This window comes from Anas platyrhynchos, chromosome 1, assembly GCF_047663525.1.
Source record: "Anas platyrhynchos isolate ZD024472 breed Pekin duck chromosome 1, IASCAAS_PekinDuck_T2T, whole genome shotgun sequence".
Taxonomy (NCBI): Eukaryota; Metazoa; Chordata; class Aves; order Anseriformes; family Anatidae; genus Anas; species Anas platyrhynchos.
The window spans coordinates 107,802,438-107,827,764 of record NC_092587.1 but is presented as its reverse complement, the minus strand read 5'-3'; the positions used below and the strand labels follow the sequence as shown (position 1 = coordinate 107,827,764).

The 25,327-nt window shown below is 37.8% G+C and overlaps 1 protein-coding gene across 2 annotated transcripts; it reads right to left on the bottom strand.

The window, feature by feature from the left end:
* Window positions 1–449: 449 nt before the first annotated feature.
* Window positions 450–25,318, bottom strand: GABPA (GA binding protein transcription factor subunit alpha). Of its 2 annotated transcripts, none has more exons than XM_027449264.3 (10): window positions 25,162–25,318; window positions 22,706–22,806; window positions 20,421–20,565; window positions 19,786–19,870; window positions 13,236–13,481; window positions 11,103–11,297; window positions 10,245–10,301; window positions 9,096–9,236; window positions 7,518–7,710; window positions 450–3,402 (listed from the first exon to the last, which is right to left on the bottom strand). In XM_027449264.3, exons 2-10 carry the CDS (start codon window positions 22,780–22,782, stop codon window positions 3,174–3,176), a joined length of 1,368 nt encoding a protein of 455 aa, XP_027305065.1. In that variant the 5' UTR covers window positions 22,783–22,806; window positions 25,162–25,318; the 3' UTR covers window positions 450–3,173. The 2 variants fall into 2 exon arrangements, with proteins under 2 accessions (XP_027305065.1, XP_005011496.1); XM_005011439.5 differs by lacking the exon at window positions 25,162–25,318 and adding an exon at window positions 22,988–25,002.
* Window positions 25,319–25,327: the final 9 nt, after the last annotated feature.

Sequence of the window (25,327 nt, the reverse complement as noted above, 5' to 3'; positions counted from 1 at the left end):
AAATAATGTAGTAAGAGTGCAAACAGAATTTGATTTTCTTTTTAAGAACGCTACTCACTACTGAGTTAGCAGGCCACATGAAATTAAGTGAGACTATCTGCAAGAATGAAACAAACTCCTTGCTGGGACGTATTCAATTTACAGCTCAACATTAATCTTTCCAATTTAGATACCCTTAAAAACGTAACATTGGTGCTCTACTTGGTTCCATTTTGTCCTACTGTTAAGTTTCCATCATTATTTTTATAAAAGCACCAGTTTGAGGTTTACAATGAAGATGTTAAAGAAAGCTGTTACAGCATCTTCGGACACTATGGTCATTTTCCTTCTTCCTGTAACTAGCTAGTGATCTTAAAAGTAATGAGAACGAAGTACATGTGTTAATCCTTAAACTGTTTGTGCATGAACATTACAGATGGCTTTCTGAAAAATTAAGAAGTAAACAAGCATTAGCCATATAACATTTTTATTTTACTATATTGACATTTTCTGCACAAATATTTTAGAGTAAAAATAGAAAATAATTGTTTCATGTAAAATTACCAAAAAAATGCAAAACAAAAGAAATACATAATTTTAGCAGAGTATAAGTGTCTTTATTTAAAGAGTAAAAAGTATGCAAAAAACCTGTTTTACAAAAAAATGGGAATATTCTTTCTGTGTTTTCCTTCTGGCAGCAACAGAACAACTCTCGACAATATATTCTACATCTTTTATTTCATTGAAGACATCAAGTTAGTCACAGGTTTCTCCCTCAACTACAGAAAATGTGACTGATTTTATAACTTTAAAAATTTCTTCTTTACTAATTCGAAGAAGGTGGAAAAGCAGATGATCCCACAATAAAAAACCCAAAGGACTGTATCATACCCACTGAAAAGCTTCAAAATAATAAATCGGATATATTTACAAAGAAAGTGTGATATCAGAACTTCTCCCTAGAGGGCTTATTATGTAATAAGAACATTCGGGGGATAAAGTATTGATATTACATTTCAACTTTGCTATTAGTTTATCCTACTGCAGTCCAGCTCTATTTAGTAAAAATATTTTAAGCTCTTCTTTTTGTACTGTATTTTAAAAGGCCTTTTCGTGAACTCTGCTAAATGTAACTAGTGACTTGTTTTGGATTTTTGTTTAGTAATGGAGCAGTGTTATATACATTGTTGCTGCCACTGAACTATCAGCTTCATCTTATTAGTAGTAAGCAAATCTACATCTATTTGCGCTAGTCACCGCAAACACTTGTCTTGGAATTAGACTATTTTAACAGTAAGAAATGGATTGACAATTGACCTCTTGTGACAGACACATACTTTGCTCAGGGTTTAAAAAAAAATGTTTAAAAAAAAAAGTCAACGTGCTCAGCAGATGGAGTGCTTTAAGCACCCAAGAAAGAAAACAATATTAAAAGTTATTGAAAGAATCTGTCAAGAAAATGTTATAACTGTGGAGGTAATGAAAAAAGCAGACTAGAAATGCATGCAAGATTTCTAATGTATCAAAAGCTATCTGCAGATGAACATCCATCTATAAAACAAAACAAGTTTGTCCTCAATGCATTTTTAAAATAAACATCAAAAAAGAGTATTCTGTATTTCCTGCCCTCTGACTGCAAGTATGACCATTCCTTTTCAGATCAAGAGCAACAGCCCAGTACTCAATATAAAGAAGTTTTATGTTTAGAAACTCTCTGTACAAGCACTTTTGATTTAAGGTATAAGGGTAGCTCACTCCCACTGAATTAAAAGTTTTCCCTTAACCATTTTCATTTTAATTAACTGTGAAGTGTTTGGAAGGGGGAAGGGGAGTCAATTAGAAAAAGTTGGAAAATATGCCTTGTACCATAAATATTTATACTGTTTAATAACATGAAGGGGCAAAACCAAAACAAAAAAACGCTATTTTCAGACATCAAAAGGAAGAAGTCCAATAGGCATCAATATAGAAACTCAAACATTGCAGCCTACTTTTTACTGCACATCTGCATGAACTACTCTCTATACTAGTGTCTCAGGATTCAGAATACATTCCAACTATTTCTATTCATCATCCAGACTTCGAATTGCACCCAGTTCTGGAGCATACATTTGGCTTATGAAGCTTCAAAAACATCATCTGAAGTTCAGAAAGAAATTAATTTTAAATAAAAGTTACACATCTTTGTATTTTTATATACGTCAGACTGTACAATAATTTGGAAATCAAACTTCAGTTCTCTTTAAAACTATTTCCAATTTGCATTTTGTTTCTAAACAGGAAGGGACTACTGACTGTGATTAACTTAGGTCTTCAGTTACTAAGGTTGACTACCATGAAGGTACGAGAACCTTGCAGAACAGAGCATTAAAGAAACCCCACCAAAGCAAACTACTCTTTGGGCAAGGGATATTTTTTCAAGTTTTCAAATCACCTGATGGGGGAGCAAGGGAGGGAGGTTTTTTTTTTTGTTGTTTTTTTGTTTTTTGTTAAATGTCTAGCATCAACAATGTCTTTCAAAACAGGTAAGTACTTGCCCTCATACACGCATATTATCTACATATTACAATGAATACTCATAATTGGCTTTTCACCTAAGCCAGATCTAAACCTGGATCTCCTTCTTCAGCACAGATCTTCAGTTCGGTCTAGTCTTAGTTTCCTTTGCTTATAAACACGGAAGTCATTTTAAGAACCTGATGCTTTGTAATGTTTAATATGTCTTTCAACTCTGCTTGATTAAATGAAAATAATGAACATGTTTTAACTTTGAAAGCATCAAATTCCATTTGGTAGGTCAGCAGAGAACAAAAGACTGGAAAGAACTGAACCCAGACAAACTGATCAGCCTGCTTACTGTACGTACTTCATTTTTGTTAAAAGCACTGCAAAAAATATTTCATAGAGCTGTGGGCACAGAACACTGACCAGTTCAACTTTTCTCACCAATTTCAGATTGTATACCATAGAGGCCCTGACTCAAAGTTGCAGAAGCTGCAGTGATCCCTTAACTTACACTGAAATATATGCTGTTAAAAGATCCAAATTTATGGCAGTCCCAGTTCTTTGTAGAAAATCATGCACTGTATTGTACTGTGAAGAAACAGAAGAAGCTTCAAATTCTGATAAAACTAAGAGCAACTGCTCTGGTTATATAGGAAAGGCCTCAAGCTCCCACTTTTAGGTCCTAGTGCTCAATTATCTTTCTCTGTTTGCAGGGATGCTGTAGCTAGTGCTACTGCTGTAACTGGCTGAGCAATGCCGTGAAGCTGCATCTTGGCCAGTTTCTTTTGCTCACATTCTGTAACCAACCGATTCAACTCTGCCGCGCTGTATCCAATCAGAGTTTTCAAGTCGCAGACAAATTTGTAGACAAACCTCTTGCCTTGTACTTTGCAGATCATGTCTCCATCATAGTAATATCTGTAAAAAGAAAAAAAAAAATCAAATTAAGTTTTCAGCATCTCTAACTTCCATACACAGTCATTTACTTAGCAACACTTGGACACCAAAACATGAATCCTTTGCACATCAATGTTCTCATGTAATTTCATATACCAAGATAACATTTAGTCTCTTTTTTTTCCCCCCATAAGAAAAGGGAAGAAGGTTGAAAGTTTTCCCTGCACCTTGATATGTTAAGTGAAAACAAACCACAATAATTATATTATGAACTGTAGAAAGCACCAAGGCCATTTTTAAGCTGGAGAAAGTCAAAACAGCTTATGGGGACAGGGGAATAAAGTTTATATAGTGCTTTGCCTTAATAAGAAAATGTTATCTCCTCCCTCGTTATTGTCCTTCGCCTTCTTTATTCACCTCCACTTTTCCGAGACAAACTGTTTATGTTGGAAACAGCTTGAAAATTAGTATTGTGGTTTTTACGCTACTAAAAACAAGGAAGAGAATGACTTTTAAAAGAAAGAACTATAGAAGCACACTTTTTTAATAGTTACTACTTGCTAAACAATGTCCTCTGCCTTTATTTACAACTAAAATGATTTCTCAAACTATGAACACTTTTTACCTTATGTCACAGAAGAGTTATCGCACTGAGCAGAGATGCAGAAAAGATAACAAACCCTATATGACCCCATTGCATTCAAGAGACATTACAGTATAAGTATTTAGGTAGTATCACTAAAATAAAGAAGCCAGCATTTACAGTTTTGTTGCCGTTCTTGTCTGACTGCAGGGATTAATTCAATGCACATCATATTTCTCATTAAGAAAACCTAAGTAGTTAGGAAATAACTTGGACTTGATGAGCTTAACAAATCTGTGATAAATTTAAAAAAATTAAAAATCCTGGCACACAATTTAGTTTCCTCAAAACCATCACCCAGATGTTGTACAGGACAGCAGAGATTTCTTGACTGCCTTGACTCAATCCTCTGAGTGACATGCTGGTACAGTAAAGATATTTCTCATTTACCAGTAGAATCAAGTCAAGTAAAAGACTAACTTTAGTCTCCAAGGTCTAGGGGAAAATAGGTAAATTACTAAGAAAGCAACTATTTTTTTTTTTGACACTTCAAATTCAGCATTTATGAAAAGGACCAAACCATGCAAGATTCCCACATCTCATGATAGAAACAATCCAATTAGAATTGAAGCTATATGATATACACACACACACATATATGTATTAGTATTATGTTGAATACATTTCTGGTTACAGCACTTGCCTATTCAAAACCACAAATATAGAGCTAAAATACCCATGCAAGTTTAGAAATCCTTAGTTGTTGGAATCTTTTGAGTTGCACGAGCACTTTGTTTCAGAATAATACAGGAGATGAATTCTTTCTCTTCAAGTCTCACTTCCCTACTGGGTAATTAGGCAGATGCTGATTTTAGAACATTCACCAACTTGTATGTAACAAAAAAAGCTGCTATTCCTTTTTTTCAGGAAGATACTGCCTGATTTTCCTGCAGCTGGGCAGAAAATTTAGCACATTTAATAATATCAACATCATTTCTGGTACTAATCAAAACTGACATGATGATTTCAGTACATTAGTAAACAAAACATATTACCACTTTTGTTTTAATAAAAGTTTGGCTTGACAACACTGTTTATCTCAGTAGTAGTAAGAGGCATTAAATATCCCTTCAGACATTCAAGTGTTAGAAAACATGTCAATATTGACGCAGCTGCCAAAATGGCAAAACTTTGTGGAATGTCATTTTTGTAATTCTGACTGAAATATCAATGCAAAACTTCCCTAATAGTGATTTATGCAAATTAGTATGCAGACATCTGTTTAATATCCCAGCAATAAGAGCATTATCCCAGAGTTCTTCAGCTGCCTTTGAGATCTTCTGCATAGTTTGTTGACAAAACCCCAAAACCATTAGCATTGTTTATACGATTTGATGTTCCAGAAAGTTTTCACATATACCTTCAGTGCATAAATGAATAGATTCAGAAAAGCAAGCAGGAAATATGGGAATGGTATTGCAATGATACAGGCTGGGGACTGTCTGTCTGGGGAGAGGCTCTACCTAGTGGGAAAAGGCCCTGAGCACCTGCATTAACTGCAAGCTGAGCACAGAGCAGCAGCATGTCCTGGGGGTGGAGACAGCCCAAAGTGGCCTGGGCAGCACAAACAGAAGTGCAGCTGAGAGGTGAAGGGAAGTCACTACTCTTTAGTTGGCGCTCACGAGAGCATATCTAGAATACCATGTTCAGTTTTGAGTTCCCCAGTACAAGAAAAACAGACAAACTGAGGCAAGTTCTGTCAAGGGCCCTTGTGATAGTTGGGGCTGGAGCACTTCCACTGCAAGAAGGTTGAAGGAACAGGGCTATTTAGCTCAGAGAGGGCTTCAAAGGGACCTACCAGTTAGACAGGTCCCAACACCTACGGAGGGGTCACTGAGAAGAAAAAGCCACAATCCTCATAATGGCACACAGCAGAAGGACAAGGAAAAAAAAAACCAAACAAACAAAAAATAAAAAAAGAACAGCATAAACTGAAACAGTAGAAGTTGAAACTGGATATGAGGACTTTTTCCCCCAGAAGACAGGCAAGTAGTGGGAGAGATTGCCCAGTGAGGTTGTGGAGGCTTGTGGAAGATTCAAGATCTGCCCAGAAATAGGCCCTGAGCAGCCTTGTGCCAGGTTGGACCACAGGCCTCCTGAGGCCCTTCCCAGTCATGGGATTCTGTGATCCTATGAAAAAAAGTAATGCTCTAGTTTAAAATATAAATATTAAGATTGCAAGGACAGCCATATGAGTTCAGACTTAAGATCTATCTAGAACAGAATAATTACTCAAATGAACCAAAAGCAGATGACTAAGGAAAAGCATTGAAGTAGAGGAGATATTTAATAATGCTCTTCCTCGCTTTCAAAGACCTGGGGCTCAAGAACTTCCAGGAGTTCCACCGTTCTGTATTTAATACCCCTCAAAGTATTTTTTTCATTAATTTGTCCACTTGCCTCAAACTCATACAATGATTTAGATGTCCACAACAATGCGCCTAAAGGAGTTAAAAGACAAAAAAAAAAAGTTTAGGCTATGTATTTGCTGCCTGCCAATTTCTTTTCATGCCTCCTGTTCATGTAAATGAGATAGGGAGCAGTCATTCTTTATAAAACCATGAATGGCATAGTCAGTAGCTTACATCCTCCCCCAGTATTAGCATCATTTCTTACAGAGGTATATTTAAAGAGAATTTGATGTTTTCTAAACAACCATAGATGAGTTTACTTCCTTCTAGAAGGATAACGTAGCCAAAAGTGGAAGTGATTAAAAGTAAATCTTGCATATGACTTCAACCGACATATAACTTTACTCATATAGAGTTCTCAAAACTGCTTAAATATTTATTGCCTAATGCTGCAAATACCTTTCTTGAAAGCTGATCATATCTGAATAAGAAATAAGAAACTCAATCTCAACGATTTAAGAGAACTTGGATGAATTTTCTAATGCTTCCAGAGGCCAAATTAACTGGGAAAAAGTATAAAATTCATCTATTTGCATTCTTCCCTATTCCCCAGCTACGTTGTCTACAGTGATTCAGTAATACAAATTCTTTTTACCAATGTCAAACTACAGAAATCACAATGGAATGAAGACAGCATGAAACAAATCATTACAGAGGAATATCTGCTTTATAAAACACAAGCAAGAGGAACATGAACAAGTAAACTGCAAAATATAAATCAGTAATTCAGAGTATTCACATATTTATGCATCTTTCCCCATTAATGAGCAGTTTGGCATGCTAGTGAAAGCATAAATGCTGAAGATACATCCAAAAATATATTTGTGAGCTGCACAAATTGACTGTCATGTCAGAGTTCAATAATCTTGAAAAAATAAAGTTTTCAAATGTTCAAAAATTTATTGCACTAGCTGCTACAAAGAAAAGTATGACCTAATAGGAAGGAGTATCTTCAAAGCATCTGTTTATCCCCTTACTGAAAAACACACACACAAGACTTGCATTATGATACTTGGAGAAAAAAAAAAGTAGCCAAGATGAAACAAAACAGTTTAGACCTGATCAGTTTCTAAATTTCTTACCTCAAAGCCCGACTAAGCTTCTCATAGTTCATTGTGGGTTTGTTTTTGCGCTGACCCCATTTTTGTGCAACCAGTTCAGGTTGGTTCAATTTAAACTCTCCTTCATCACCAACCCAAGAAATACAGTCCCGAGCATCCTTGTCAGTGAGAAGTTCTAATAAAAACTGCCACAACTGGATCTGGCCATTATTTCCTGTTGATAGAGGAACAACAAGATCCATTTCAAGTAGCCCTTTTTATGTTCCCATCAAGGCTAAAAATGTTCAACCAACATATTAAAGCAAATAGCACAAAATGTATGATGTAAGGAAAATTTCTTCTCCTCTACAATAAAAACACCACAATCCTTTCTTGCAATACCAATATTAATCTATGCAAAAAGAAACTGAGTATTATGCAAAACAAGACTTCTCATATACTTGTTTCTATAACTTAGGAAGAAAAAAAAATGAAAACAAAATGACAAATAGTCATTTAGGCACACATCCATCCCTGAAATACAACAGATTTAGCACAGACTGTTTATTCCTCTTCAGGCACACATACAAATAGATATATTTTTTTTCAAATGATTGTTTATTCTCTAACTTTCTACGTGAAATATTAGCGATAGGAAAACAAAAAATACCCACGAACCACAGCTTAAGTCTATATAACATCTTTCATGTACAATCATTACATTTCTTTTTAACTCAAGTATATGCAGTTAATTTTCTGAATTCTCAATGAGATATGGATAGCAGACCTAATGCCTAAAAGAAGAAACCCAGAGTGTTTCCCACTGATATAAGATGATAAATTCTGGGCCTAAAAATCGTGAACAACAAAATAGACTTCCAAATAGACTTTCTCAAACAAGCAAAAAAAAAAAAAGCTAAGAAAAGAAAGGGATTTAACAGAACAAAGGATTTAACAGATCTGCAGCAGTAGGGATAATCAAAGCAAAAATGATAGCAAGAAACAAAGAATTAGATGAGTTATTAATGATCAAATGGTATATATGAATACCAGTAATTCTGAAAATAAACTGCAGATTTAGCTTGCCATTTTCCAGAAGGTGTATTCACTTAACAGAACAGAAATCTGAGGCTTGCTATATTCTGAGGCCATCACAAAGGAAGGAGCTTGGGGCTGAACAGGGGTAGGCAAACAGATCAAGCAGTAGCTAGACTAGGTTTCTGCAACCTACAGTTTATTTTCTCTCCCTTCTGCAAATGGAATGTGGAAAAGTTAAATGCTGGAGTAAGTGCTATGTAATGGTTTGAGAGGACAGACTGTTAAGCTACAGGAAGAGAAAAAATTGTGGGCATTTTATTTACTATGGCTAGCTCTATCTGCTCTGTGTCAGGAAGATTCAAAAGCTGTGGGACCATGCTAACAGCACCTGTTAGAGCTAACGAACCTGCCAGGTTTGCATGTGCTTGAGATATGTTTTGTAGGTAACAGTCCCTTTTTTCTATCTATATGGATTTTTCTACAAACATTATAACCAGAGTGACAAAGATGCATTCTACAAAACTGTAACTCAAATTAATGAATGTTTAGCTCATTTGCATTTAAAAATAATGTAGACAATACCTGTTCTGTTCCCAGGGGAACTTCTATCTTCCCCAGAGATCCTTGGAGCTCTCTGTACTTTAGCTGCCTTTGCACTGCTGTTTATTACTTTAATGGTGGTCGGGGTTGCAGGCTGTACAGATGCTGGAATAATCTGCACAGCTGTAAAGCAGAAAACATTGCAGAATATAAATTATAAATTGCTGATGAAGAAACGTCAGATGCATAGGCATGTATTATTTATTATCTACATTATAATATTAGGAGGTAGGTTTTTTTCCACTGTTAAAAATATACATGCTGTATAAATCACAATGCCAAGAATTTTTTTTTTTTTTTTTTACTGCTTACAGTAAAAACTCCGGTTTTAGAGTTGTAATAAAGATGCTGTGTTGTAGATATAACACTAGCTTTAGTCTACTACCATGTGTACTAGACATGTCTGTTAAAAACATCTCAAGCCTTGAATTTCAATTTCATGCTGTTCCTTTACCTTAATACAATCTTCTTTACAGTCATTGTGCAATCCTTCATATTTGCTATTCAAACAATGAAATAACCTGCTATTGCTATGGTGTAAGATGATTCAAATGCCCTACCCTAGGTGGATTTTAACTAGACTCAAACCAAGGACAGAATACATAGTCCATCTATTTAACACGTAAGCTGCTTAAGACTTCTGGAAACTGATCAATTTTAATAATTGATGACACAGCTAGAAGAAAATTTCAAACATTTTTTCCTTGTATTGCTTTCCAAACAAGTCTTCTCTTTCATACACTTTCAATTCTTTTTGGAAACATTTTATTTTGAAATCAAAATTGATAAATTTTAATTTATCCCTTCAGTAATTTAATATATATTCTCAAATACCAAAACCTCTGGAGTCCTCAAGTATGTATCCCTAGACCAGAAAACCTACTGTCCAAAACGGTTTAGAAAGTTCCATAGTTCGGGTCATACAACATTTTTCAGACAGTAACAAAATACTGAGAAACCAAAAATTTTGCTTTGAAGTTTGAAGAGCGGAGAATTGGGGGTGTATTTTAAAGAGAACTATTCTCTCTAGTGCTTTTCTGACTGTTGTACCATTATGGCGTGGAACCGAAGCATAGTGCCAAACTTGCAAATGGTTAATTGTATAAATTAACTGCTGGCAGAAATACTTACGCTGATCAATAGTAACAGTTGCTATTTCTCCAGAGTGTTCTTGACTAGCCAACACATCTGCAGATCAAAAAGAAGAACAATTAAGTTCTTATTCAACCCACAAACTTCAAGTTTACCTTCACCTTCACTTGCATATCAAACACTTTCATATTTCACAGATGGAAGAAAAGCCAACACTTTGTATTAGTTTGCAAGAGACGTGCACAGCTCATGGTCTTATAGGTATGTATAAACATTTAATGTCTGTCATTCAATTTTTAGAAATAACTGTGTTTATGATGAATTTCAAAATATCTTTTTCATTCTTCATCCCCTAAAGCCATTATCTATTTAATGTAAATTGAGATTGAAATAGTTTGTTCTGCCACGTTATATTCAAGCATGGTAAATCTAAAAGCGTATTAATGCACATACAAATACATCACTTATCAGTCAGGCTGTGCACAGTGTAAGGACTTCATTGCCTATGCTTAATACTCTTCAATTCTATGTGAGACAGAGATGTACATTAAATAACTCACAATCAATATTTAATTATAAAGCTGTCCAATTCAGGAGAAGCATAAACTAAGAAAAAAGAGAACTTACAAAAAAAAGGACTCATCAGTCACTACTTCATCCCTCCTAGTTATGAAGTTTGATGAAAAATGGGGAAACTGTTTAGTATGCAGACATGCTTTGTAACAGCCGACATTCTCAGTAATACCTCCTGTTATCTTGTGTTGTTGCCCTTATTTATACTGCTATTATGAAGTGGAGAAAAAAGAGCTGCTCACAGCTGATTTAATTTTAAGCAAAAATAAAAGAGAAGATGGGAAAGGAATTAAGTAAAGTTGGTTACAGAAAGACATCCCATACACTTCCGAAGAAGTTCCAAATGACTCCAGAGAATTTCTCCACGTGGGACTCGCTGGAAGAAGTCTTCTTGAGTGAGGCTGCAGAGCTCACGCCCAGGAATGCTGAGTGCATTAAGGTCAATGTCTGACATGCTGAACTCCTTCATCACCCACACCACCCAGTGGAGCACCTGGTCTGTTGACCACTGCACAGGGTCTGGGGTGGGGGGAGAAAAAAAAAAAAAGAGAGAAAGAGAGGGAAATGAAACTGAAATACATCTCACTGCATACCACACAGTTCCTCAGCAGGGAGGGTACAGAAACAGGCCTTACTGTAATTTACAAGAATTAAACACACATGGCTATTGATCCACAGGGTTCAGACAAGTAACCTAGAGCTTGTTTTTTCCATGTGACCATCTCTGCAGACCTTTTTCAACCCTTATGTTGGTGTTCTTGTTATCTCCCCCTTTTTTTTTTTTTTTTAAAAAAAAAAAAAAAAAAAAAGAGTATGCTTCTACACCAGTCAGTGCTTATATTCAGTCAAAGTCCTGCGATGGTATGTTTTCAATTACTTCCATAAAGATAAATATGTAACATTAAGGAGAGACATGGTTATCATCTTTCTGCTGCTCTATTTTCTGGCTTTATTTCTCATACAAATTAATACTTTAATTCTTGCTAGGAACCTCTGCTATGGTACCAAGCTTCTGGATTCCATTAGCAGAAATAACTTTAAGAGCTGTGAATCTGTAATCTCTGGTAAAGCCCACCAAAACATAACACAACAGGAAAGCCACAAAAGTTTAAAGACCTGCTAAAAGCTAGTTTTCCATTTGTGGGAAAAAATAAAAAAAATAAACCTGTAAGGATGAAGATACTGAACCTTTCCTCGTGCTGATTATTATTTACTGCTTGGACTTGAATTTTACTACCAACATACCAATCTTTTGCAAAGATTTGAGAATTTCAGATGAGTAATTTCAGAACACTGCACAGAACCAAGCCTCACAACTCTTTCCATCTGTCCTCTCTTTCCATTTTTTAAGATACTTATTTACAAATTAAGATTAAGATTAAATTTAGATACTTATTATAAGTGTTGAGAAAAGGCTTTTTTTGGGACTCCATAAGAACCTTAATATTCTCAGAAATCTCTGACTATAACATAATAGAAAATTTTACGGTGCCTTATTTCAACCCAAGTCCCTGCAACATGAACTCAAACAGTACTTAACATTTTACTCATTCTATGATGACAGTTTAGCTCATTCCTGTGGTAGCAAACATTCCTATTCTTAATACAGAGATCTCTACCATAATAAACTAGTAGGATTTCCCTGAAAAATTTTGCATGGAAGACAGTTGTGGATTTTAGAGTTTTTCTTAAAGCAACATAACTTAATAAAGCTTACTAACAACTTTATTCAACATGGTTTTAAGTAACTTTCTTCCCATATTATACAGGAGAGCACGCTAAAGAATGTTCAAGACTGCTCTGATAATGGCTTTCATCCTCACAAACATTCTGCATCCAATCCTTGACTATCAACAGACAGAGCATGATAAAAGCTATTTTGGAGCTACTTGTTTATGAGAACAATAAAAAGGCATCAAAAAGCCACTGCTTTAGTTATGAAAAATATGTTTGAGACATTGGGAGAGCTACATGTCCTGCCTGCAAAGTCCCGTGACTTCACTGGAATTTTTAAGCACTTTCAAGTACCTTCCTTTCCAAACACACTCTAGTTCTGCAAGTCTGATCACAGAGTACAATTCAACTTCAGATGCGTGAAGAGCTTTATCACTAACATACACATTTTTAAGGAGAAGGAAGAAAACTGCTTTCTGAAATCTGTAACAACAAGAAGGTTCTGGAGCAAAAAGCATGATTTTAATCAAAGTACTTGAAGCTTTGATGATGGTTCTCTTTAGCTTTCTCCTATGCAGAGATATTTGTATTGCATTTACCCATACAATTACAAGTCTCCTCAGAGGTACCAGAACTCTTTAATTATATAACCAAAGTTAATTATCATGTATGAAAAATATGTGCAACCCCTCCACACCAAATAGAAAATTCCCCAAATACAAAACCACCAACAACCCGAAGAACCAGCCAACATTTGCCCACTTCACAAACAGGTATTATTACCATAGGGTATTCCGAGGCGCTCCTGCTCTTTTCTGTAGCCTTCCAGAGCTGCAGCCCATCGTGTCACCTGTTCAGAGGTCTCATCTGAAATGGTTGTGATGTGTTTGGTTCCATCTAAGGTTATCACTTGAGCTTCCTCAACAAGGTGAGCTTCAGCTTCTGCATGATGAGCATCTGGATCAATCACTACCTCCACAGTTTCCACAGGCTTCACAATTTCAAGGATATTTAACTTGGGCTCTATCCCTAGGTGTAGATAGAACAAACAAAACGATAAGAACGCAAATATAACAAAAAAAATGTTTAAAAGCTTTGCAAAATCAGTAAGTGTTAGAATACTTAGGAAAGAAGCATGATTGAAAAGAATGATCACCGTATTTCTGCAAGTCTCCTAAATGAGAACTATGTAGTCCATTATACAGAATATAAAGTGAATATAAAGCTGTCCCTCTTTTCTCCCCTGGTGTTACAGTTTCATCTTTTTTTTTCATTATTCCGTATGGATGAGCACGTGGGCATATACATAAAAGTTTGTGTTCTTTAAGAAACGTATGGGGCCAAAAACAATCAACCAAAACCCCCAAACAAACAAAAACCCCCAAGCATCTGCCTCCCTCCCCCCACCAACAGGTATTACTTTCAACCTTTACAGTACTTCCCCACCATCTACATAAGTGTTAACATTTTCTCTCAAAGTGCCCTGCAGGAAGCAGTGCATTCAACAGCAAGTTAAAAGAAAATAATAATAAAAAAAAATTTTGATTTTTAGTTTTATCAGTTATTCATTTTCTTTACTTTTATTTCTGTCACTTAAGAAGTTTGACTGTGGAGTTTGGAGATACGCCTGCACTCCACAACAAAGAATTCACTCAGAAATGCCACTAATGCTTTGTATTGTCATCCCCTCTGTGGTCTCCTGAGAATGCATTTTGTCCAATTCGTACCTTACCAAATTTCACAGAATCACAGAATCATTTAGGTTGAAAGAGACCTCCAAGATCACCTAGTCCAACCTCTGACCTAACACTAACAAGTCCTCCACTAAACCATATCTCTAAGTTCAACATCTAAACGTCTTTTAAAGACCTCCGGGGATGGTGACTCCACCACTTCCCTGAACAGCACATTCCAATGTCCAACCCTTTCAGTAAAGAAGTTCTTCCTAATATCCAACCTAAACCTCCCCTGGCACAACTTTAGCCCACTTTCCCTTGTCCTGTCACCAAGCACGTGTGAGAACAGACCAAGTAGAAGATCCTGCCCATCGTAATATACTAAACTAACTTATTTTCATTTTTCTGATGCATCACTTCCATTATAATGACAAAAAACAAATGCACTTCTTTAGCAGATTTACATCAAACATGACTGCACATTCCTTCACCACTTTTAGGGGTGCATTGATCTGTAAAATTCTATTTTATTGTTTATTGTTTATTTTGACCTTAAAGACATTGACTATAGAGTTAGGCAGTTGACAAGGAGGATTCACAGAACATCACACTGTTAGGATAACCTCAGCGTTTTTGTGCCATGAGGTACTGCTTTGTGTATCTCCTAACTGATACTACAGCTTAATGTGACACATGGATTCTGTATGTGACACAGCCTTAAGATCTAAAACCACAACCCACTCAGTTTGTAAAGAAGAATAAATAGAATACTTACCCATAGTGTAAGTGAGAACAAACTAAATATTTTTGATAAGTATAGACTTTAACAGCAATTTAACTTGAGACAAATGTTAGAAAAGGAAAACTACAAAGACCATATGTACATCTTATTCACCTGCAAGCTTTAATGCAAACTTGTGAAGACATGCAATGTCAGTTATATTCCTCCCCCCCTTTTTTCTTCTTAAACCCTACTCCACTTGGGGTAAAACCATAGTTTTGCTGTTAAAATGAAGCATTTCATTCTACTCATGAACATTAAGTGTACTTCCTCTCCCAGTGCATGATTTTAGATTAAAAATCAACTGAGAAAATGACAATTAGAAAATGTGGTAATTTTTGGTACTCTGATTCAAGAAAAGGTTTATTTTTCTCCTTTATCAGAAATTTACTGTGGATGCAAGACAAATACTACCCTTTGTAGTACAAGAATGAGGTACTCCTCCTCTTGGTGATTTGGTCATTGTCACATTCTGAAAAAAAACAACTGTGCTGCTGACAACCTTGCTGTCCTTTACCTGTTATTTGCCAAGATAGATTTTGTTCATAGTGCTGCCAATTCAGCATCTTTTCAAAGCACTAAAATAGCTTAAGAAAAGTCTCCTTAAGTATGATAAACTTCTGGTATTGTTCCTCTATAAACCTAATTAGAACAGTGTAATAATCTCTGCTGAAAAGTATTGTTTCTCCTTTAAAGAAATTAATTTTAAGCGTATTTAAAACATGAACCCACACACTGAGCAGTTTACCCTGAAGTGACACTCAAGAAACTTGAAGATCCACATTATATTTACTACTTATATACTTTTAGCTATATAGAAATAACTTATTATTTCAAATCATTTTTTGCAGGCCTACTTCTGCTTTTGATTACCAGACTGCAAACATCAGAGCTACTGTTTTCATGTTTATGCAACAGATTCATACCAAAAAGTTCTAAGGCCCAGTGAAGCAAAGAAAATAAATTAACAGGTACAACATACAGCAATATGAAATTAAGGAAGTGAAAGTAGATGTATACAACTAGTAAGTGATGGATTAGATGAAGAAACAAACATGAACATAAAGCAGACAAGAACCTCACCTGGCACAGCAAGTGTTTAAAGTAGGCCATCCAAGCTTAACGTTCAGCACAGGCTTGTTTGAAAGTCAGACAGAAACAGATAAGGGGAACACTAAGGGTTCTATTTTTGATCTTCAAAAGAGAAGAGAAAAAGCTTCTAGAGAGGAACAGTTCACTATTGCTCCACAAAATAACTCCCTGTCTGTCAAACTACATGTCGAAAGAACTGTGAATCTACTGCTTTATCCACAAATCATACATGGAGATAGTGATATATCTCTGTAGAGGAATCAATCAGCTTAGAAGTGCTGTGAAGTAGCAGAATGCCATGTAACCTAATGCAACATGAAACCCAAATGAATGTCCAGTCTTTATGTCTTGTCTTCCATGGACAGCATGCAAATTGTGGGACATAATGGTATAGAATATCACATCCCAGAAGTATACACTGGTCCAAAAAATACAAGAATTCAAGGAGTTTAGCTATCAAAACATGTTTAAATGTTGCCTACACCACAAGTCCTGTCACTGCAAACTAGGATAGGACTGATCTGCAGGCAACCTGATTTTGTTCTCTAAATGCCTGGTATTAACTACAGCCAGAGAGAGGACATGAACCAGACTGCACCTTTAATCTAGATCAGTACAGTTCACACTACACTTACAAATCCTTCCTTTTCATACTAAAAACAATAAAAGCCTAGTTATTGCTAAAACAGTTTAGAAAACGTGGTCAAATGAGAAGTTACACACTTAGAACAGGACTCGGTCTTCAGGTACTTAAATACAAAGGACCTCCCATCCTTATCACTGCTTAGTCCCAAATCTCTGTAAACACTGCACAGCTATGTGGAAATTCCTTTGCTCTGAGAAATTCCCAGAGCAGCTGGACACTAACTTTTTAAGTCAAGTATTCAGAAAGTCTGCAGAGCAGCATCTGTTCAGAAAAATGTTAATCTTGCAGGTGTGCTTTCGACATACATAAAAGAATTGGGCTTAACAAAAAGAACTGCTACAGATACCTTCATTCACAAACACTCCCTTGACCTGTTCATGTTTGTATGTGGTATGCAATCAATTTTAATGCCAGGTTAACTGAACTACCTGTTTGTATACCTCACAAACAAGAAACAAAGCAAAAAACATCACCCAGATACAAAATACAGGTCTCTCTTCTCCAATTGCTTAATACAATGTCTGACAGACAGTTCCCTGCTGCCATAGTAACTCCTTCAATGTTAGGACATGTCCCACACAGATCATCTCTGGGCAACCAGTGTGAAGAGTTACTCCCATTCTACCTTGCTGCCTCTACTGTGGTGATTAAGGAGGTAAAACAGGCAAGAAAGATTTCATCCTACACCATACCAAACACTGGAATTCACCACCTTTTTTTCCTTTTCTCCTTCTTTCCTCTCAAAAAAAAAAAGGGGGGGGGAGGGGAGCAGGGATAAGCAAAATAAAAGGTCAGAATCAATTTTAGCATATCTCAAGAGAAAACACCAATCAACCTTTACAGTTTAAGGTTGGTAAAATGTTAATCTGATATTATCTGCACTCTGACAAGCAGGAGAAATCCTTGATCTGGTATTACTTGCGTCTACATAAAAAAGGCAAAAATGGTCTCTATGGAGGTCTTCAAAATTAAAGATTCTTTCATATTCTTTGACATATGATGCAATGCAGTTACTTGTCTCTCCATAGACTTGCAAGAGGCTTACTTGACAGAAGTACGGAACAGGGCTGTGCTCAAAAATAGCTGTTTCCACAATTGTAGGAAAACCACATACATCTCCATTCTTTAAGCTAGGAGAAGGTAGTTAAAACAAGGTGGAATGAAAGAATGGCCTTTTTACTAAAAGGATATAACAGGAGAAGTAAAACAAACAAACAAACAAAAACACACACACACACAAAAAACACCTTACGCATTATGCAGTAGTGGCAATGCCAATCCATTAAGTGCACTGCAGCCTTTTTGCATTTTTGCTAATATTTCACCTGCCATAACTTATTATAAGGTATCTTTGTATGAAATACTGCAAAAGAGCTACAACAGACTAGATTCCAGTTGGTATTTATTTCTTTGAATTTACAGATGTCTAACCAAAATCTGATAGAACATGTGAACTGACTAACAGCTTGTCTCTTCTGGAGTCCACTCCAGAGCAAGGATTAACACCAGTGAATATCGCTAGCTTAATTCTATAAATGACACAAGATGGGGGAAAATAAATAAATAGCCAAAAAACTCTTTCAGTGAGACCTCATTTGTGGAATAGAAGACAAATAGAGGAATTGCACAAGAATTAGTTTTTCCCCCCTCTGGCTCAAAGGGACACTGCAGTCAGAGTAACAAGTTCATCTCTTCTACATTACTTGTATCCATGCCATTTGTTTTGTCATTTTCTGCTATACTTAACCACATTCAACAGGCAGTTTTCTTAAAAGTTGCTCACATAACACGTATCATGACCTGAAAAACAACATTGAGGAATGTTCTGATGTTAGACAAAAGTACTTAATACTAAGATGTTGCTTTTAATGAGGGGGGGGAAAAAAAAAAAAAAAGCTCCTTTACTCCTTTAGCTATATGGTCATGCACGTCAAGTTTATGTTAAAATAAATAAAAAGAAAGCACAGGAAGAAAATAGAAGCTAGTAGTGAAGATATGTATCACCTGCATCCTTCTGAAATTGGAAGGCTGAGTACTGCATACTACAAGCTACTGGACTTGAATTAAGAGCAGTTATTCTAATACAATAACCCAAGAATATTTCTATTTATTTCTAAAACAAAGAAACAAGAAAGATACTTCAATCACTATTACCTACGGGGAACTGAGGATGCAATCTAGCACTTGACACCTGACGCAGCATTAAATGCAAATCCTCAGTCCTGCTGAATACTGTTTAAATACAGTTAAAACAGACAGGCTTTCTTCTGTCTCATCTGTACTGAAGCAACAATAAAACAAACGTGAACCCCAAATTTTGCTAATGTACTTTGCTGGCATTAATTCAAGAACAGATAATCAAAGATACCCTACTGCAATAGGAACTTGTCGCCACTGATGATTTGAAAATACAGCAACATCCATAGCTGTTTCCTAGAGCCCCGTATGGACACTGTTCTCAGCAGGTGGTGGCAGTACTTCGATCCAGGCACATCGAGGGGACAAAGGAGAAGAACAGTACACAAAGAACTGTAAAGCTACTAATTGCTAGGGATTCAACAATGGGAAATCTTGGTGCAAATGCTGCTACAAACAGCTGGAGACATGCATCAACTTATACCTACCAAGATGGTAAACGCCCCTCTGTCTTAATGGTTTACCCCAAGCTCCCATCCAAAAAAGACAGTTGATAGTGATCCTAGCCTTTCATACTCATTTTCCATTAACTACATAAACTCTCATGATCTAATAATTCACAAAACACACAAGCTCGTACTCTTCACTGAGATGACACCGTTGCCTACCTAGATGAAAATCCTTTGCTTGCTTAGATACTTTGTCTGATACGACTAACTAGTCACTTTTAATGAAAGACTTATATTCTAGGTAACTATGGCTTTTTGATCCACAAATTTTGCTTTGAAATTGATACAAATTTTCATAAGACATTTTGCATGGCATCAGTTCATGACATCTATTTTAATCACTTCTACACATAACCACAGCACACAATGAAAAAGACATTCTGAAGCTATATTACCATCAATTTACAACTAGAAAGAGTAGGGGATTGGGTTTGCTCACAAGCACTCCTGCAGTATTAATTGGTCCATAAAACAGACAAATGTAACTGCTTACCTTGCCTAGATATCACTTGCACACTGAGCTGTACTGTTCCATCCGTTTTTACTCCTTGATCAAAAAGGCTTCGATCTGGGTCCAGCTTGAAAAAAAGCAAACAGACGTATTAGTCTTAATGTTGTAACAAACTCTTATTCAGTTATACCTTGGGCAGTTATACTGTCTAATATATGGTGATGCTTGTAGAAATAGGTGGGCAGGGAATTTCTTCAAATATTGTGCTATCTATGCGCCTGACTACCGTAAGAATCTTCCTACTTCATTCAGATTCAAAGCTAGATTAGACTCTTGGATGTTCAGACAGCAACAAACGATGTGGGATACCTCAACTCTTTCCTTATACAGTCATTGTCATTGCCCTCATTCATCTTTCACTTAGTGTTTTTTTCCCTTTTAGGTAAGGGGGTGTCATCCCCCCCTTATAAAACAATCCCCCTAAGCTTTTTGATGTTATTCATACTCAATTTGCACATACATATTAAACGGTTCGATGATAAGGAAGCTGACATAAACTTAATTTTGTACGTTGCAATACGGAGTTCAAGTGTGAATTCAATGAACAATGAAAGACGGGGACAAAGTAAAAAGCTTCTCTTGCAAGAGTTTAAATCTGCCATAACCTTTCAATTTACCTGGATATCTTGCAGACATATTTCATGTGCATCCAAGGAACATTGCAACCTGGGTTCCAGCAACTTCTTAAGATTTCCAATTGGTTCATTGATATCAATAGCTTGACTCACAAATTCTGCTGTGGTGTAGGTTTGCTCAACAATGCTTAAGTACCAAAAGAAAACAATAACTCATTATCTGTATGTTAATAAAGCTTGCACAATACAGACAGGTAGAGCATAAATTGTAAAATCAACGTGACCAAATTTGACAACTGTAACTCTTCCCCCCCCTTTTTTTTTTAGTAAAAAAAGTCATGTCACAGTTCCAAAGCTAGGCTACATTATTTTCAGAATGGTGTTTCCAAGACATGAAGTTATGATTAATATATTATATATTGTTATATATATATTATATATATAACCTGCATGCAGTTAAAATAATTCTAGTACCTTGTGTAGACTGTATTTAAAAGATCCATGTCAAAAAACAAATACAGAAACTTAACAGGCAGGGAACAAAGAAGGAAGAAAGCATTCCCTCTCATAAAGAATAACCATCCACATCTTTGAACTAGTCAGCATAAGGATAAGCTTAACACCTACAAGAGATGCCAGAAAGGACTACAGCAACATATAACCTTGAAGGAAACATTATCTAGGTATCATGGCTATCTTGCATTAAATTGATGACACTATTGGCATAGGCATTCCAAAATATCCATTTGCAGAAAGGAAATCAGAAAGTATATGGACACAGTCAGGTCATATATAATAAAAATACACACTGAGCTCAGAATAAGGACAAAATAATGAATGTTTTTGAAACAGTTCTCCAAAAAAGGTTCTTACAGAGCAGGTCATCTACCAGCCTCAGTTATTTCTTCCAAATGCATTAACTGCATCTCTGTATTTTCAAAAACAGTTGTGAAAATTAAGAGGGAAGCTCTTGGAAGAAAAAACTAGGCTGAGGTAACTGCAGCAAAAGCGACTTTGGTATCTGCAGTTTACAGGGCCCTGTTAACAATACAGTCACAATATACAGAATATAATTTCTGCTCCTTTAAAAAAGGGACACTGAATAACAATGGACTGGAGAAACTGACAGTTTTTTAGTACATGTAAACACACTCCTACAGACATTAAAGTAGTGGAAAGAAAGAGAACTACTAAGAACCTAGGAAGAGATAAATAAAATGGTTTGGGATTTAGGCAACTAAGATTATGATAGAATGTGGGATGAGAGGCTGGAAGGCAGCCCTGCAGAAAGGGATTCGGGGGTTCTGGTTGCTGGCACATTGAATAGCAGTCAGCAGCGTGCCCTGGCAGCCAGGAGGGTCAACCGTACTCTTGGGTGCATCAAGCACGGCACCGCATGGCTAGCTGGTTGAGGGAAGGAATTGTTTTGCTCTGCTCTGTGCAGTTTTGGGACCCACAGTACAAAAAGGACATAAAACCATCAGAGAGTGTCCAAAGGAGGGCTATGGAGATGGTGAAGGGTCTATAAGGCAAGATGTGTGAGGAGCGGCTGAGGTCCCTTGGCTTGTTCAGCCCCGAGCAGAGCAGGCTGAGGGGAGGCCTCATGGCAGCCTGCAGCTTCCTCATGAGGGGAGCAGAGGGGCAGGCGCTGAGCTCTGCTCTCTGGGGACAGCGACAGGACCTGAGGGAACGGCATGGAGCTGGGACAGGGGAGGGTCAGGCTGGGGGTAAGGGTCTGCACCCAGAGGTGGTCAGGCACTGGGACAGGCTCCCTAGGGCAGTGGTCACAGCACCGAGCGTGCAGGAGTTCAAGAAGCACTTGCACAAGGCTCTCAGACACATGGTCTCCACACAAGACCACCCAAAAATCAGACAGGAGTTGGAGTCCATGATTCTTTGTGAGTCTCTTCCAATTCAGAACACTGTACGATTCTATGGCAGCACTATACTGGTTTCCAATAGTGGGCTACATTTCCACTTCAAGAAACCACCACTTAATTGCATTAGAAAAACTGAAGAGAGTACAAGCAAAACGACAAGCTTTGTATCCAGCAAGAAAGCTGAAAATCTATGGAAGTGATCAAGTGCAGGAATGTGGAGACAACAGTGATCCAGTTACTTCAGCCAGTTTCAAGTTACTTTAGCTGAGCTAGAAACACTTGCACTTATTTCATAATCATGGCCATCTCTGAAGCATTACACGATACCTAATAATAAATCTGAGTAACTGAACTTAGCATGTGCAACCACAAACCTGAAATCAGTAGAACACACCAAATAAATAAATCATAGCCTAATGATCCCCCCAAAGTGAAGACAGTACCTACCTTTCTTCAGTGCATTCCTGTTTCTCAGTTCCATCAATTTCTATTTCTATCAACTCTTCTGCATCTCTCTTAGTCATGGCTAAAACGTCTTGAAAACAGAGCTATGAACAGAAAAGAATTTTTTTTCATAAGTCACAGACCAACAAAACTTGACAATGTTTTGTATACTACCCAAAATTTTTGAACCAAATACCTAGGCAGCTTTTTAAAGCTAAGAATTCACTTAAAAAAAAAAAAGAAAAACAAAACCTAATACAGATTTCACAAAGTAGATGACAATACCTGTTTCTCCTACGGATGTTCCATGGGACGAATTCAGGACTCTGAACAGACATAAACACTGAGTGCAAAGCTTTGTTTCCTTGGAAGCATCCCTACTTACTGAATGCTTCTGGAATAAGCCAAATAACTTTTTAAAGTTCTTTGAAAGTTAATGCATATTTTTATGCTACGTACTATCTTTGTCTTCATAACAGAAGAGGCTAGCAAGGTTTCAATCCTGGAATCATTCTTTCTGATGGACTCATTTATCCCAAACCCGTTAATACAAGATTTTTAAATTCTTCTCAAAATGAACAGTAAACAAGTCATGCAGTTTTACAGAGATGGTTTAAAGGAATCCAAACTGCACGTCTTATAAAGCCCTTCAAAAACTATTATGTAAAATTAGTTTTGTTACCAGAAGAAATCAAGTGTTGTATCTGATGTCAATCTGTAAGAAGCTATGAGAGCTAGGCAGGAAGTAAACAGCACCTCATTAACATCTCACCGCCAAAACCAGAATCTGTTCCACTCTCACATCTAGCTCTGAAAACCCCTGAGCTGTAAGGGATGGGTTCACTGAACTTTCCATATCACCTAACTTTGTAGATCATCCTCATACTAAATGGGAAAGAATGAAACACCGTTTCTGAAGAATGTAGACAAGCTTAACCAAATCTCTCTGAAGGAACTGATGCTATAGGTGAGCTGGTCAACTGTTAAGATTTTTGGAAATTAACATTTGAGCAAAGTGCCTTACTGAAATCTCCCAGGGAAGCTAACTGGTACTACACCAAACAAACAAACAAACAAACAACCTCATGTATTAATCAAATTAGAAAAAAAAAAAAAAAAAAGAAGAAGTAAAAGTCCAAAACAACAGAAATAAGTTATTTTTTGTGAGGAAGGGAGTTTACTAGCTAGGCTGCGAAAAGGGTTGGGCTATAATTTCTGCTATTTGACATGTTCATGACTTATTTATTAGGAATCTGAAGAACTCTTGAAAGAACTCAAGGTCTTGAACGACTGATGAAAGAAAATATTCAATATTGGTAAATGCAAAGTCATGTGCATTGAGTAAATATTATAGGAACGCTGTAACTGGAAACATATAGAATTAGGTAATACGTTTTTGGAGTCCTTGTGGACTGGACTCTCAATTGGCAGCTGGACTAGTGGCAGCTCACTCACGCTTCAAAGACAGTTTGCCTTTCTACATTATGCAGTTGCACCTTGCAGGCTATGCAACAGCCTAACTCCTGGTTACCCTAGGGAGGTAGAAAAGGTGAGCACAGGCACAGACAGCAGGTAGAGAAAGAGGAAAAAAGACAGCTCCATTGAGCACAAACGCAAGAAAGGGAGATGGCAGGGTGGAAAGAGGAAGAATAACGTTACCCAAATACGTGAAGTCATAGAACAGTCTGGAGAAGACCAGTGGGGAAAAGTATTCACTCTCTTAAAGAGTGAATAATCGACTGCTGATAACATTACCAAGCAGCATGTTTAGGACAACACAGGCATCTCACAAGAAGCCCAGTGAAACTTGCTGCTACAGGACTGCACAGAGGCTGAAAGCAGACACACACAGATGGGACTACACAAATACACGCAGGCCAGCAGCTCGCCAGAAATTGCTACAAAGAGAAGACTGGCATGCCCAGCGACTCTCCATAAGAGAGATGCCCAGAGAGACATCTAGTACAGCAACTGCCTACATGATTAAAAAATAAAAAACCAGCAAGACACGCACGAACCACCGCCTGCACTGCTTTCTCTGAGAGCACTGACACCCGCTGCCCCTGCCCAGCTCCCCGGGCCCTCTCTGCGCTCTGCAGCTCAGCCCGGGGCAGCTCCAGCAGCCGGGCTGGCCGGGAGCAGCTCGCAGGCCGCGCGCACACGCGATGCGGGCGGCACCCGCAGCCCTCTGGCTTCTGCCGGCTGCCCCTACCCGGCCTCCGCGGCCAGGGGCGCAGCTCCGCGGTCCCGCCCGTCCCGTCCCGTCCCGTCCCGGTTCCCTGGCTGCGCACCCGGCCGCCCCCGAGCCCCATGGCGCCCCCCCCGTGCTCCCCCCTCCACCCCGGCGCCGTTTGAACCCGAAACGGAAATGAGGCCGGCGGCACCGCGGAGAAACGGAAACAAAACACGGGGCGGCCCCGCGGCGCGGCTCGGCTCGGCTCGGGGCAGGCCGCCCTTACCCGCCGCTGCCGCCGCTCCCCGGGCCCGGCCCGGCCCGGCCGCGCGCTGCCGCCGCCTCCTCCTCCTCCTCCTCCTGCTGCTGCTCCTGCCGCGGGCTCCCCCCCCGCCGGGTCCCGCCGCCCTGCGGAGGCCGCGGCGCGCGCTCGCGATTGGGCAGCGCGGGGA

Excerpts from the sequence above, each read along its gene's own strand:
- GABPA (XM_027449264.3), bottom strand. The coding sequence starts at position 22,782 with ATGACTAAGAGAGATGCAGAAGAGTTGATAGAAATAGAAATTGATGGA. Across the intron at positions 13,482-19,785 it reads GCAAGTGATATCTAGGCAAG|GGATAGAGCCCAAGTTAAAT; the intron begins GTAAGCAGTTAC and ends ATCTACACCTAG. Across the intron at positions 7,711-9,095 it reads TTCCCCTGGGAACAGAACAG|GAAATAATGGCCAGATCCAG; the intron begins GTATTGTCTACA and ends CTCTATCAACAG.